Raw genomic sequence first — 16,653 nt, forward strand, 5'->3', positions numbered from 1 at the left:
TTGAAATTGTTGGAAGTAATTCCCTCAACGTGGGAAATTTTTAAAATGTTGGCAGGCACTGGGCACAGTGTATCCGCAAGTTTCACATCACTATCCCATTGAGCAGCATGAACTGACGGAATGAACATAAGGACTGAAGGAATAAGAGCAGGAGTGGGCGATGCTGAGAGGAGAGAGATCACAAGGGTGCTTCAATGTGAAGGTACCCTCCCGCCCCCACCCTGAGGTACGGCTTTAATGTTGAAGTTATTGGGGGCAAGATCATCAGCTAGAAGCAGAGGTGAAACCTGACACTGCCAGTAATGCAGTGTTTTCTGCCAACAGCCCCCACTTAGGGACGTGGAACTTCTAGCTACTATGGCTCCCCCTGTGAAGATGGCAGTTTCCACACAGAGCAGGGAGCCACTCCACCAGCACCAGCATCTCAACATAAGGGGACCTCATTGGGTCAATCCAGCCCTTGACACCCTATTCACGGTTTGCATTCCCACCAAGCTCTGTATCATCAGCATGGAGGTTATCCCATCAGCCCTTCACCATTCTCTGACTGGGCCAGGGTCACAGAGCTCTACTCGCCAGCATCCAACAGTTGATTCGATTTTGAGTATGTATGAACCTATGGCACGACTAGCAGTTTTTTGCTAGCAATCAAACCTTTTCAAACATTTTCAGGAGGAGCACTCAATTGTCAGGGAACTTTTTAATATTCTGTTCACATCCTGTACATTGTGTGGAATGAGATTTGCTGTTCCAGGTGGTCTCACACTCCATCTGCTAAATTGTTTTCTCAATATTTTGCTGCTGCATTTGCATCCATTCAACATAATTTTTCTATTGACTCAATGTAAAATAAGCCCTTTACTTATTACCATCAAAATGGCGCAGTCTGGTCCACCGTCACTGCAGTCCCAATGCTTCCCAGAGTCATCTTCATCTGACTACTCAATAAAACCTGATACTCTCATGAGAAACACCCAGCTCCTCAGTGTGCCTGGACAGTTCACACTGCTTTGTGAAAACTTTCTACTGTTTTTGACCCTGGCTGAAATTAATCCCTAAGAGTCTGCTGTTTCTTTTCCACAATCAACTTCTATTTTCCTAGTAACCTAAGGTAATGGTCCCATCTTTTATCTGGCTTCCATTTCCCCAGCAACTGAGCCAGCACCTGATTTCTCTGAAGTCTGAGATCACAGCCAGAAACTCCAATTGACACTCTCCCTCCCAGAAACGAGATTTGGGTTTCTGTTTCAGTAAGGGACAGTCTCAAAAAATACAGCCCTTGAAACTATTTAATCATAAACATACAAGTATACAGGGGACGATTCTCTGATCATATTGAGCCTGGTGCAAATTTCACTATGTCGGGAAAAAGCCTTGGGATGGGATTTGCGTCAGATGCCAAACAGTTTGCCATGTTGGGGACGGCAAATTGTGCGGAGGGTGTGGAGAGTCTGCAGAAGGATCTAGATAGGCTGGGCGGATGGGCCAGGAAATGGCAAATGGAATTTAATGTTGGCAAGTGTGAGGTGGTCCACTTTGGTAGGAAGAATGGTAGGAAGGACTATTACTTACGGGGCAAAAAACTGCAGCAGGCGACGGTGCAGAGGGACCTCGGGGTCCTTGTGCATGAGTCGCAAAAACCCAGCTTGCAGGTGCAGCAGGTGGTCAGGAAGGCGAATGGGATGCTGGCCTTCATAGCGAGGGGGATTGAATATAAAAGTAGGGAGGTCTTGCTGCAGCTGTATAGGACATTGGTGAGGCCGCAGCTGGAGTACTGTGTGCAGTTTTGGGCGCCGCACCTGCGCAAAGATATTTTGGCCCTGGAGGGAGTGCAGAGGAGGTTTGCTAGGCTGATACCGGAGTTGAGGGGGTTGAGCTATGAGGAGAGGCTGAATAAACTGGGCTTGTACTCGTTAGAGTTTAGAAGAATGAGGGGAGATCTCATTGAGACGTATAAGATGATGAATGGGATGGATAGGACAGAGGTGGAAAGACTCTTCCCGCTCAAAAAAGACAGTAGGACTAGGGGGCACAGCCTCAAGATAAAAGGGGGGCGGTTTAGAACGGAGTTGAGGAGGAACTTCTTCACTCAAAGGGTGGTGAATCTCTGGAATTCTCTGCCCGTTGAAGTGGTGGAGGCTGCCTCGCTAAATATTTTTAAGAAGCGGGTTGATGGGTTTTTGCTAAGAGAGGGGATTAAGGGTTATGGGGAGAGGGCGGGAAAGTGGAACTGAGCAACGACAGATCAGCCATGATCTTATTGAATGGCGGGGCAGGCTCAAAGGGCTAGATGGCCTACTCCTGCTCCTATTTCTTATGTTCTTATGTTCTTATGTTTCCAGGCCAGCCCAGCAGAATTAATCACACCCACAATTGGAATGCTAGGGGGTAGAGCCTGAAGGGGCAGGGCATAAAAGAGGTTCAGCATGGAGGGGGACACATTGGCTGGCCCCAATGCCTCAATTCTGGTGGGGGAGGGGGAGGAAAGAAAGGGAGATCAGGCTGGCAATCTAGGTTCTGGGGGAACATGCCATGGCACAACAGCCCAAAAAAATCACTGTCTTTAAAAATAATGGCAAAACGTGGGAAGATCAAGTTGGAAAGCCTACCTGTCTCTGGGGAGAAACATATTGGTTTTCTGAATGGACTGACACTTTGTCATTGTTTCGGGGAATTCTGCTCACAATCTCTCTCTCTGCTATATGAAAATAATATTTAAAATAAATAGGTTGATGCATACATGGACAGAGCTAAAGAGCTTCAGACAAATACTTTAATATATTGTTGCTGAGGTAAGGAAAGGGTGTCATCAAGGCAGCATTTAATCAAGTGCGGCATCAAGGAGCCCGAAAGATACCTGAAGTCAATGGGAATCAGGAGGAGTACTCTCCACTGGCTGGAGTCCTATCTGGCACAAAGGGTTCCGGTTATCGTTGTTGGAAGTAAATCATCCCAATCCCAGGATATCACAGCAAATGTTATTCAGGATTGTCACCGCAGCTTAACTAACTTCAGCTGCTTCATCAATGGCCTTCCCTCTATAAGGTCAAAAGTGGAGATGTTCATTGATAATTGTACAATATATAGTACCATATGCAACTTCACATTGCTACATTGTTGACCTGACAATGCCAGGTCCCAGAAAGCCAATTTCACTTGTGGAAGCATACAAACGCATAGGGGGGGATTTCTCTGGCCGTTCACGCCAATGGGATTCTCTGGTCCTATTGACAGCACATCCCCACTGCGGGTTTCCCGGTGGGGTGGGGTGATATCACTGGGAACTCCCATTTACAGCAGTGAGACCAGAGAATCCCATCACCAGTGAACAGCACTCCACCTCCTGCCACCACGGGCTGGGAGGCCGGAGAACTCCTCCCCCCCACCCCGCCATAATCCAGTTCTTATGATAGAAGGGAAAAGGGGAGACATTTTGAAAAGATAAGCATATATTTGTATGTAGTAACCAGATGAATAAAGGAAAGTAGGTTTGTAGGTGAAGGACTTTCTCAAACTCAAGTTTATTTGACTGGGAGTTTATTTTATCGGGCAAGGGGTCATCATTTCTTAAAATAAAGTTGCTAGACTGCTGAAGGGAACTTTCACCAGCAATTTCCTTGGTCCTTGTCCTAATTAACCATCCAGACTTTCACTGAAGTTCATTACAAGTCCATTAAAGAGGTTAGTTCAGGTTTAGTGACCACCTGCTATCAAAGTTATGAGGACATTCCAGCCTCCCATTCTCAAAGCTTTGAAATATATTCAAGAATTTGTTTTAATGTACATGTCGAGACAGATTACCACCTTATTATGGCACAGATTATGGTGAGAAATAGTGTGGGTTCTTCAATTTAAATTGGCAAACTTATAAAAGTTGGAAGCATTGACCTTTTTCACTAAATTCCCTTTAATAGCACAACCTCATCTTTGAGTCTATAAAAGTATAAGAGAGGACAAAACTGTACTGGCTCAAAAACCAGTGGAACTGACCTCTGCTGCTTTGTGTCTCTCTCTGTCTGAACCTCAGTGGCTGAATGCTCTACAGCAACTTTAATCTCTCGTATTATAACAGAGGACAAGGATATACCACTGCAAGAACAGAATTTAATGTCCATTGTAAAAATAAAAATAAATCTGTGTTTTAATTAAGGTTTAAGATACTTAAACTTAATAAATGCAAAAGATTTTCTGTGTAGTGTAGTTGTTGACAGCTAACAGCTGTAATACATCGCTTTCATAGAGCCCAGTTGGATGGATTGTTGAATAATTGCATGTAAAGCATTGAATGTCAGCTTTGGTAAATAACTGTTGGCAAGATATGGGATCTTTCTGAGTCCCTGAACTAACCATCTTTCCAAAGGGTTTTGTCTCACAACTGCAGTGTAATTGAAACAAAACCCAAGCAATATTTACGCAGAATATTATCGGAATCCCAAATCAATTCATTTCCTATACAAGTCAGTAAAGGTAAGGTCACTATCGTCCTAGATAAGCACAGGCAGCTCTCCAGGGCAGAGATAACTGGTAGTGGTCAATAATTAACTGCACTTAACTTGTATTTTGAGTCTTTCCAGTTCCTGTCCCCATGGTAGATTTTGTTATAAATTAGCACATCTCCACTAAGGTCACAATTCAACTGTATCTAAATCTGCTTCTGTCTTGGTCCTGAAAAGTACTAGGGGGATCCCCAGTGAAGTAGTACCCCCTTCAAGGGAATCCTTTCTCCCCTTAAAGTGCTGAACAATTGAAGGCTCCTAGTTGTCAATGATAAGGTGTTAAATGAGACAGCTAGGATTTCTCATACGACAATCTCAAATGGCTATCCTAGTTATTAAAATGGCAAGAAGTTTTGTGCAAACTCTATTATTGACATAATCAAACTGATTATTAACACCACAGTGGTTAGCATAGCTGCCTCACAATGCCAGGGACCCGGGTTCAATTCTGGCCTCAGATGACTGTCTATGTGAAGTTTGTACATTCTCCCTGTGTTTGCATGGATTTCATCCAGGAACTATGGTTTCCTCCCACAGTCCAATGATGCGCAAGTTAGGTGGATTGGCCGTGCTAAGTTGCCCTTTAGTGTCAGGGGGATTAGCAGGGTAAGTATGTGGGGGTACAGGGATAGGGCCTGGGTGGAATTGTTGTCAGTTCAGGTTCGATGGGCTGAATGGCCTCCTTCTACATTGCAAGGATTCAATGATTCTATATGATTCATGATGTCAGCCATTTATGTAACCTATAGCTGCTGTCCTCTACGTTTTATGGTTATACTTTCATTCTCTACAATATATAAAAAAAAGCAAGTTGGAGATGGGCTGAGATAAGTGGCATAACTGAAGCTACAGTAAACAGTCTCCCTGGTACAGGAGGATTACTTCCCACACAAAATGCACTGAGTGAGGAATGGATCGACAAGAAGATTAATTATTTTTCCAACAAATTGAGCTTTGTTATGTGTGTTATAAATGAGGCTGCTGATAGTATTTTGTCCCTAAGCCAAGGACAAAGTCTTCAGGCTGGAATTTTCCAGCTCCTCCCACAGGTGTGGACTTCCAGTCTTGACATTTGAATGGCAAAGCTGCAAATCCCGGCAAGAGCCTCAAAGGACAAAAAAGGTGGGAAATTGCTTTTCAGGTTACAGGGCCTTGTAACCTATTCTAACGATGATGTTCAACCCTGAAGGAAGGAAAGATCCAGAAGTATGATTCAGCAATTGATGGCTGTCATAATCAGTCTCCCCAGGCTCAATGCAAAGTGAAGTAATGAAGAATGAAATTAAGTGGACAAACAGGGAGGAAATAAAAATGCACAACAAGGAATACAATAGTTAATGACAAGCGTAAATGTTCCAGTATTTCCTGTCATTGGACCTCGGCTACCGTTGGGTTCACCGTTCATTAAGCCAACAGAAGTGATTCCAGAGATATAAAACCTTATGCAGATATCAGCCATTGGGAAAGGTAAGAATTGGACAGCACCAAGTGCTGAAATTAGCATTGTAATTCATGTAGTGCCGCTTTGAAAGTTCTGCCAGATTTCTACTCTGGAAATCATTGTTTGTGGACTTACTTAACTGAAATTTTATTTAATCACCATTTAATATTGTTTGTGAATCTGTTGATATTTATTACTTTCTGGAATGATATAGCTCAGGGCCAAGTCTCAGAGCATGTCACTACCGCATTTTGAGGGTTGCCAAATGCTAATGTTTTCAGATCATGGTTTAAAGCAATGATGAGGACTGCAGTAACAGGCACGTGGAATGTTTGCAAGAAAACATGTGGTGCAGTGGTTAGCACTGCTGCCTCACAGCACCAGGGATCCGGGTTTGATTCCTGGCTCGGATCACTGTCGGTGTGGAGTTTGCACATTCTCCCCGTGTCTGTGTGGGTTTCCTCCGGGTGCTCCAGTTTCCTCCCACAGTCCAAAGATGTGCGGGTTAGGTTGATAGGCCATGCTAAATTGACTTTTGTGTCAGGGGATTAGCACAGTAAATATGGGGGGTTGCAGAATAGGGTCTGGGTGGGATTGTTGTTGGTGCAGACTCGATGGGCTGAACGGCCTCTTTCTGCACTGTAGGGAGTCTATGGAAAAGAAATTGTAATAACAGCTCATATTCTCAGCAAATCATACAGCATAGAAGGAGACTGTTTGATGAATCATGTCTATGCATAGTTCCATTCCCCATTTTCTTTCATGAAAATTAATGATATTTAACCCTCAAAAATAAACTGCAGCCCATTCCTGAGTTAAAGTATTCTATGACCTAAAATAAACTCAGCATTGTACTCACACCCTTGACATGACATGAGCAAATATTAAAGCGCTGTCTTTTTCACAGCTTGTTCTATTTTACGTTCGTAACTGTGTGAGAAAGAAACTTTTGTCTGGTAACACAATGCTGAGGTCTTCGGCAGCGTATGGGAAGATTTTCTATCTTACGCATTTCTGTCAAAATCATAAATGGGTTCTGGACGTTACAGGGAAACATGAATGGAGGAAATCTTTGTGTTACTTCTACCTAACAACCCGAGGAAATCTTTCCTCTGTTTTCAGCTACATGAAATAGAAAAACACATGCTTTCGTATTAGTCACAGAGATGGAACTCAGAGTAAAATCATTCTCTGATTGTTGTCAGTCAGTGGTGAACTAGTTCTTTATAAAATTAATATTGGAGTATGCCTTTAGGAGGATGAACATGTGTCCATATACATCTCTAAAAGGGAAATGATGTATGTATTGTGTGTTCCAGTTTTAGTTTTACTTCTGCTGCGAGCAGCAGTATAGTTCTTGAAGCTTAACACTGTTCCCAGATGCGGAGTAGTAATTAATGAATCTGCAATGTGTTTCCCCAATTCCTTATGGATCATAGGTGTCTTGTGTCTAATAAGCTCGAGGGCATATATAAGTACATTTTTATCATTATTTCTGAGAAATCTGTAGTGATGCAATGCTTTTAATAAGGTAAAATCTCCCAAAATGAAAAATTTGGACAGCATGCCACTTAAGGAGGTATTTAGGGCCAAAGGTTTTGTCAAAGAGGTAGTTTCTAAGGAGAAGAGAATGGTAGATAGAGATGTGGGAATGAATTCCAGTGTTTGAGGCCCAGAGAACTGAAGACACAATTACCAATGGTAAGGCAAAAGAAATTGGAAATGCACAAGAGGCCAGAATCAGAGAAATGCTGACTTTCTTGGGTTGGAAGAGGTTATAGACATAAGGAGTGGCTACCAAAGCCCCTGTCTGCTTTTGATTACCAGATGCTCAGTTAGCTGATGTCAGTAGTGAGTAGTGTGACAGCTGTGTGAGCAGGGCTAAAAATGACTCCTCTATTATACAAAATCTGACAACAACAGGGTTTTCTAATGAGTTTAGTGAAGATGGGCTTTTCCAAAACTGCAGAGATCCCATTATATACACTTGCAAATTATGAAGGATTAGCTGGACAGGTTTTCAGTGTTTAGCAAAGAGAAAGATAGGTTTTTAGACACTGTGTGTTGACACTGCTTTAAGAAATGTATTTGTGTCATGTTTCTTGTGCAAGATCTGTTGCAGCAGTTCATTTTTATTATCAGTGCCTTTTTGTCTAGATCTGGTAGTCCTGTTGTTACTGCTGCAGCATAACTGATTTTAATTGCTGCAATGTTTGTTTTAATCTGGACTAATGCAGGGCAGTTATTTTATTGTTATCCCCAAGGATATTTCAGATTGAGGGTTACGTAGGTTGATTGACAGGTAAGATCATATGATCTGGGCGGATGTAGGTTTACACAGTGAAATCAAGTTTAGTTGCTGTTTGGAAGTGGTGGCCCTTTCTCTCTGAATTGGAGATTGGAATCTGCCAGGAAATAAAACTCTTTCTCTGAGATACTGCTGCTTGGGGATGGATCTTTCTCTATAGGTGTTTGTATGATTCTCATGCAGCAATCTTCATTTGATAGATGTCTGTCTGATCTCTATCCAGAGGTGATAAAAGACTGGAAACCTAACACACACATGAGCATATCCGTGTTTGTGCTAACTAATTCTGAAGAAAGGTTTATGTCCAGAGTTTATGCTAACTACTGTGTCACTGTACAGCCCCTTAATCTCAAAGTGTGAGAATTCCATCCATCCCAATTGCGACCCATAAAACTGAGGTAAAAACCTGGTCCTTCATTTTATCTTGAGGTGCTGCTGTGTTGTTGCTTTGACAGGACTGCATTTCATTCCATCTTTCCTTCTTTTCCAGGGCCAGAAGGTGCTCTCTTTGAACATTCTGTGGAGACGCCTGTTGTCAGGGCTGAACCATTCCAGCAGCTCAGGTAGGAAACAAAGCCACAAAGAACAAAGAGCCACTTGTTTTAGCCACAGGCCTCAGTTTGGTTTAATGTTAACATCGTTTTGAGGTAAGATTGCAAGTTCAGTGGAATGATGGTTAACATGCGAATGATTTCAGTGGAGTTGCGATGCAGGTTGCTGTTATACTTGTCACATCAACATTAGAGCACAACGGATCATTTGAACTTTGCAGAACATAGATTCCTTAATGGACTTTTCAACCAAATTTATTCAAATAATTGAGCTCAATTTTTTTGTTGGTTCATAACTAGAGTTTGCAGACAGATATGTCAGTTTCTGATTAGTGAAGACAAGTATGTATTGCCCCTTTTGTAGGTATTTATAAAGCATAAATCATGATCAAATTGTATCATTTTGTTACTTCCACTTGTTATCATTGTACTGAATGTGGTCCGATCTTCTTCTGCCTCTTCTGTCACCCTAGAATAAAGATTTATTGGGTATATTTCAATTTAAAAATTCAAAAAGTGCAGAAAGACGCCATTCGGCCCATCGGGTCTGCACCAATTTACCCCACTAATCCCCCCAATCTACACTTCTTGGGACATTAAGTGGCAATTTACCATGGCCAGTCTACCCAACCTGCACTTCTTTGGACTGTGGGAGTAATTGGAGCACTCGGAGGAAACCCACACAGACACAAGTCCAACATGCAAACTCCACACAAACAGTCACCCAAGGTTGAACCCGGGTCCCTGTCGCTGTGAGACAGCAATACTAACCACTGTACCAGCATGCCACCCCCAATTGTACTTGCTTTATCCCATACCATGGCAGTGAGTATTCTCTACTTTCAAACACATTGAAGTTATTCAAAAGCAATGGCAGTATTTCTAATTATAAAACACTAATTATAATCAATTGTGTTGCAATTTCTTTCGTGGTTATGTATGTTTCCAGAAGTGCACAACCTTTCCTATTGTGTCTGTGATACTAACAAAGCTTCTCAATCTGATCACAGTTTGTTACATTTGATTCATTGATCATTATCTTTGCTCATAGATCCAAGTATTACAAAATAGGCAAAAAAACAGTTTTGATAAAGGTAGTAAAAAAAATACAGAACCCAGTGCAATGAAGGACAGTGGCTGAAAAATGTCACTCTCTTGAAAGCTGCTTACCCCGAATTAGAGTTTTCCCGTGTTTCTGTAAATAAAAGTATTACCTAGAGACAAATTCTACATGTTGAATCCTCAAGTCACTGGTATCAAGGGTTTACAATAATGATGGTTGATTCCTAAACTCAACCGTTTCATAGAAAACTTGTGCTTTGTCCGATATCCCAAGGAAAACTCTGTGTTCCCACCACGCAACTGCTAATGTAGCCACGTCATCACGCTCTCATGCGACCACTCAATTACATTACATTTTGATAACTAATAACTAACTGAATCAATACTGTTGATTGTTGTTGGTTGGTCAATAAACTTGTGTAGGTGGGTCTGTCACCAAGAGTTGTAGATCTTCCCAGTCTCTTCAACTGTGACAGTGAATGCTTAAACAGGTGTGGCAGTCTAGCTTCACAAGCACAACTGTGTTTTTACCCGTTAAACTGAGCAATACTCCTCTGTGCGTTTCGTAGAATTCTAAAGCACAGATTGAGGCCATTCAGCCCATCGTGTCTGCATCAGGCCCTATCCCAGTAACCCCATGTATTTACCCCACTAATTCCCCTACACATCTTTGGACATTAAGGGGCAATTTAGCACGGCCAATCCACCTAACCAGCACAGCTTTGAACTATTGGAGGAAACCGAGGACCCACATAGATGCAGGGAGAATGTACAAACTCCACAGAGTCACCCAAGGCCGGAATTGAACCCGAGTCCAAGGCGCTGTGAGGCAGCAGTGCTAACCATTGTACCACCATGGCACTGCATTGAAACCTTGGTTCTCACCAGCCTGTGGCTACGTTCATGGGACATAGATCAGTAGAGTATCTCTGTATAGGATGAGAATGTGCACTGTGTCAGGCAATCAACAACTTGCAGATACCTCACCAATTTGCATTTAAAAATTCTTAAGCATAGTCGTATTTCTGTCTGTCACTTGTACAGGGAAAGAAAAAGATATGTTACTGTGGTTGGGGGATATTTTTGATTTTGTGTTTAGGTTACTTTCCAGTACTTGTGAAATTGCACAAACAATTATTCTTGTTATTTTCTTTTAACTTGGCCATCTTACAACATGAGATAAGCTATTTGTTTGGTGAACGGATTCTGTATATATTTCCTATGAATTTAAATAAGGATTAAGTGTGTACTGTAGAGATAAAGCGATTTGCAAAGTAGCGAGATAAGTTTTTTTATTCTGTTTCTTTTTTTTAGGAAGTGATGTGATAATAATCACGCTACCATCTATACATAATTGTGTTTAATTTTGAAAAGTAGTCAAAGTGTTTGATTTTTCAAACCGTTATCAAATTTGACAAAAGTAAATAGCATTCAATGAAGCACTTTGGCAAAATGTTGCAAACCTTGCATTTTTTGATGCAGGAATTAGAAATATTAAGCTGTTATCTTCAAGGTACATTCATGACAGTACCAATTTATAATTTAGCTCTTTCTTATAAAATAACTTTAAAAAATGAATAAAGACCAAAGCCAAGATTCTCCGATCCCACTCACCCTGCCCCTGCTGCCAGCGAGAACAGAGAATTTGGCACTCAGCCAAATCTCCATTCACAGCAGCGGGACTGGAGAATCCCAGCCACGGATGAGATGGAAAAATTCCAGCTCAAAACTAAAGAACAATTGTGTTGGAGGCTGATGCATCATCTAAAGGGAGGGATTAAAAAGGTAAACAAAATACTGTGGATGCTGTGAAACAAGGACAGACGATGCTGGAAAAACTCAACAGAACTGGCAGCATCTGTGAGGAAAGACAGCAGAAGTCAGGTACCAAGGAATTAAGAAGTTGCTGAGTGGAGTTCTCCCATCCTGGATCAAGGGCAGAATTCTCCCATCCCACCTGGGGAGGGGTTGGTGGCAGGCAGGAGCAGAGAATCTGGCAGGAGCCTAAACTGTTGGCTAGCCGCGAGCATAATATCACATTGCAATTCTCCCAGTGGTGGGTTAATGGCGACTTGGTCTTCCCGCTGGCTTGAGTGCCATTTATATTTATTTGCATATCATGAATGCTCATTAAAACAGCTGCCTGCCAGCATGCCCTTCGGGTAAGCATTCTCCAAGGCGGCCTTCACAACACACGACAGCGCAGAGTCGCTGAGCAGAGACTGATAGCCAAGTTCCGCACACATGAGGACGGTCTCAACAGGGATCTTGGGTTCATGTCGCACTATCTGTAACCCCCGTGACTTGCCTGGGTTTGCAAAACCTCACTTACTGTACTGTCTGGAGACAATACACATCTCTTTAAACTGTGATCAGTGCTCCTACCACTCACATTATCAGCCACTTCAGGTCTTGAACAGCAGGTTAGGTGTAAGGATTCGCATTTTAATCAGTAATCTCTAAACTGTCTGTGCTTTATATGCTCTGTCTGAGGCCAGAACTCTCCATTCACCTGACGAAGAGGGTAACCCCTCGAAAGCTTGCGAGTATATTATCAAATAAATAGGTTGGACTAAAACCTGGTGTTGTCAGACTTTTTACTGTGTTTACGCCAGTCCAACGCCGGCATACCCACATCATGCCAGCATCTTTCCAGGCTTTCCAATCTAGTGTCACATCAATGTGAAATTATGTCAATCTGAAACCCGATTGATATAGGGTTGTGCACAAGGCGGCCCTCAGTTCACAACAGACTTTGAGGTGAGCGTAACAAAGCCTTCCTGCATAGTATTGTGCTGCCTCTGATACACTGTACTCCATTCTGCCGCGAGAGACCTCTTCTGCCTCAGTCTCCATGCTGAGCTGCTCTTCATGGATAGCGCTGTGCTGCTACACTCATGAAGCCAGCACAATAAAGTTTGACCAGGTTTGGAGTGTGAGGTCCGGCTGGGATGGAAGCTGATGAAGACAAGGGGACAATGTGGAAGGAGGGCTGTGCAAGGAGGGGGAGGAAGGGTGAAGGATCATGATGGCAGGCAGAGGGGCAATGAGGTGGGTGAAGAAGACGAACAATGGAAAACAGAGGGGAGGGAGCTGGACCCTGACAGGGCAGCATGAAAAGCTCAAGGGATATCACATTGTTTATGGGAAGGGGATATACAAAGACTCCAAATGTGGTGGTTATAGGTCCAAGGGCACCCCATAGGTGATGAGCTGTGTGGGGGACGAGGGTGACTGAATTAAGGAATAGACTTCATCCTGAGGCTATTTTGCTCAGGGTTACTGACATCCTGCACAGCCTGGTGAAGACAGTTGGGCTGGAGAGAGAGTGATATGAGTGGGCTGGACTGGTGTTTAAATATGGAACTGAGACCTTTGAACCTGTCAGTTGAGGGTGTAAGGACGAATCAGCTATCAGCCCACCAAGAGTTTCAGAGGCGAATCCACTTGTGCAGAGGCTCCAAATGCTGATCCGCCATTATGGCCAACAGGACAAGCCACCAGAGTTCCCCACCACCGCCCTTCATCTCAAAATGGGAGAATCCTACCCTAACAATCTGTTCACAACAGACGTTAGACTAATGAATACATTGGCATCCAATTTTCCCTTTTCTCCCATCTTGAATAAGCTGTTACACTGGCTACTCTCTCTTCCCATGGAGTAATTTGCATACTTAGAATCCATGGAATCCCTACAGTGCAGAAGGGGGCCATTTGGCCCATGAAGTCTGCACCGACCACAATCCCACCCAGACCTGATCCCTGTAATCCTACGTATTTACCCTTCTAATCCTCTGACAGTAAGGGGCAATTTAGCATGGCCAATCCACCTAGCCTGCACAACTTCAGACTGTGGGAGAAAACCAGAGCACCTGGAGGAAACCCACACAGACATGGGGAGAATGTGCAAATGCCGCACAGTCACCTGAGGCCGGAATTGAACCTGGGTTCCTGGCATTGTGAGGCAGCAATGTCTAACCACTGTGCCACTGTGCAGTGGATCAAGTAAATTTGATCAGTGATTCTGTGATCTCAGTCTCTGAATGGACCTGGGTAAATACTGACTTATCCATCTAACATTCCACTCATTGTTTCAGCATCAATTCCTTAGTGATGGTTATCTCCAATGGAGCAAAAGGACACAGTGTGAGAACAAGGGGCTTTTAGGACTGAGGTGAGGAGGAATTCCTTCACTCGGGATAGTACATCTTTGGAATTCTCTACCCCAGAGGGCTGTGGCAACTCAATCACTGACCATGTTCAAGACAGGAGTCGATAGATCTAGATTACTAATGACGTCAAGGGATATGGAGTTTAAAGTTTATTTATTAGTGTCACAAGTAGGCTTACTTTAACACGGCAATGAAGTTATTGTGAAAATCCCTTTGTTGCCACACTCTGGCGCCTGTTCGGGTACACTGAGGGAGAATTTAGCATGGCCAATGCACCTAACCAGAACGTCTTTTGGATTGTGAGAGGAAACCGGAGGACCTGGAGGGAACCCACACAGACACAGGAAGAATGTGCAGACTCCGCACATACACTGACCTGGGAATTGAACCCGGGTCTCTGGCAGTGTGAGTTGCAATGCTAACCATTGTGCCACCATAATGCCTGATGTAGCTCAGGAAAGTGGCATTGAGATGGATGATCAGCCATAATCTTACTGAATGGGGCAGCAGACTCGATGGGCCAAATGGCCTATTTCTGTTTCCTATGTTACTAATTGTTCCATAGCCTATTCAAATACATTTATATTCTCACTTCTCATTTGTAAAAATAAATCTAAAGTATTGATTTTACGTCTCTGCTATACCTGTAGCATCAATAATTGGATTTCTAAATTCCCCCCTAGTGACTCTCGGTCTCTTTAGCTATTCCATTACTTCTTATATTTAGAAAAGTCTTTATTATTTCCTTATAATTGTCTTGATTTCTTTCAATATCTACTTTTAGACCTTGTAACCCCCATTTTCACTTCCCAGATAAACATAATCTGGGGTCTTTCCAGAAAGGGAGCTTTACAAAATTTTCCCAGGTCTTTGCTTTCTCCAAGAAGTGACATTTCTCCAGAATTTCACATAGCCTGAAAATAATATTGCGCATCCGTGCAATGGACCAGAAATAGGGTGGAACTGTCCCCCAAGAAGTGTCAAATTCACAGGAAAACTGGCGTAATTCACTCTTTTTTTTCAGTGGGAATTCAGACTGGAATCTCCCACACTCTGTGCAATGCAGAGGTCATCATTGTGAATATCATTAGATTTCTGGGGTCGGGGCCTATTCTCACTGGAGAGACTGAAACCAGTGAGGCTCCACCCATACACAGTGGCCCTGCACTGTCAGAATACAGTTTGCTGGCTAGCTCGATCACTGGCCAGCCCAGAGCTCCAGCAGTGCTGCCTCCCCAACCCTCCCACATCCTGATTGTGGCTCCTCTGACCATTCCCGGGCCAGCCCCAAATGTTCCTCACCCTGGAGCGCCCCAATCTCCAGCCTCCTTCCCCCAAACAGTTTCCCTCCCCTGTAATGCCAATCCCCCCTCCCCGTCCGCAGGCAGACCCCATCCCTGGCTGACCCCACACCACTAGCTGACCCTGCTCCCCTGCCTAACCACCCTCCCCCCAATCACTGGCCTCCCTCCTATTCCCATGCAAAGTGGAAGGCAGGACTCCCCATTCCCACTGATCGCTCCTTAGGCCTTTCCCCCCATATGCCCCATCCCCTCGGCCCCAGCCTGTTGGCAGTTCCCCATGCCTGATGGGCAGTGCGTCGGTGCCCCTTGGCATGAGCATGTTGCCCCTTGGGCAGCACCAGGGGCACAGGCTGGCACTGATGGTTGTCGATGCCCAGGGACACCAACTCCTAATGCCCCACCCACTGGGGGGCCTAATTGCCCCCTTCACTCCAGCGAGGTCGTCCCGATGGTTCCCCGAAAGTGGGGAGCCACTGTAAACCCCAATAGAATGAAACACTCTGGCAAGGTGGGAGAAGCTAGAGGGCCTGGAGAATTCAATTCCGGTCCCATTAATCACATTTAAATGACATTAAAATTGAATTAAAATAACTTACCTGTCATCCCGCCAGTTTCCAGTGCGGATTTGACAGTGCCGGAAATCCGGGCCTGGAAGATACAAGCGTGGCGGGAATGCATGCTCGAATCCTGCACATGCCCAGATGTGAGATTTTCCCACCACGCTGGGGTGGGAGAATCACTGCATAATCTTTGGGAAAGACACAGTGACCGTGATTTGAATTCCACCAAGAACAGTCTGTGTGAGTGGGGCCTGTCAAGTCCTGGAGAAATTTTAAGTTCTGGGTTTTGTTTTAATCTCCAAGCTCAGACCCTCACCCACAGTCAGTAGAAAACACTGGCCAACCATTGGGTACTCAGGCACTGCCAGGAAGCCATGGAAATGATCATTTGATGTACCAAAGCGTGCCTGTTCACAAGGAAATCGAAACATAAAATTAGGCCTGGTTTATTGGGTATCTTCTGGTTAATCCTGCAACATGTTTAGCCAAGCAGGAACGCTATCACTCATCCCAAGTGTAGGCTTCAGACTAAAATAGGAGATTGTGTCCAACCTGCACAGTTACAGAGGACCCTGCTCGCTTGCAGCGAGTGCTTCTGCTGACAGCAATTTAAAATGAGAGCAGGATAGGAGGAGGGGTATGCCCCCAGTTCACTTTCATTTTACTTCTGCCATCAGTGATAGTTAAAATCAGGGTCAATATTGCAGCCAAATTGAAATTCATAGAATCTCTACAGTGCAGAAAGTGGCCATTCAGCCC

At 43.8% G+C, this 16,653-nt stretch overlaps 1 protein-coding gene across 5 annotated transcripts in view; it reads left to right on the forward strand.

The window, feature by feature from the left end:
• The window catches only part of sgcg (sarcoglycan, gamma), a 599,427-nt gene that overhangs the window by 523,470 nt on the left and 59,304 nt on the right, over positions 1-16,653 (forward strand). For all 5 annotated transcript variants that reach the window (XM_080197919.1, XM_080197918.1, XM_080197920.1 and 2 more), the window contains one exon: positions 8,736-8,808. In XM_080197919.1, coding sequence (XP_080054045.1) covers positions 8,736-8,808 — 73 coding nt within the window. The remainder of the gene's footprint in view (positions 1-8,735; positions 8,809-16,653) is intronic.

The sequence above is a fragment of the Carcharhinus amblyrhynchos genome, chromosome 10 (assembly GCF_965287045.1).
Source record: "Carcharhinus amblyrhynchos chromosome 10, sCarAmb.v2.hapA, whole genome shotgun sequence".
Classification (NCBI taxonomy): Eukaryota; Metazoa; Chordata; class Chondrichthyes; order Carcharhiniformes; family Carcharhinidae; genus Carcharhinus; species Carcharhinus amblyrhynchos.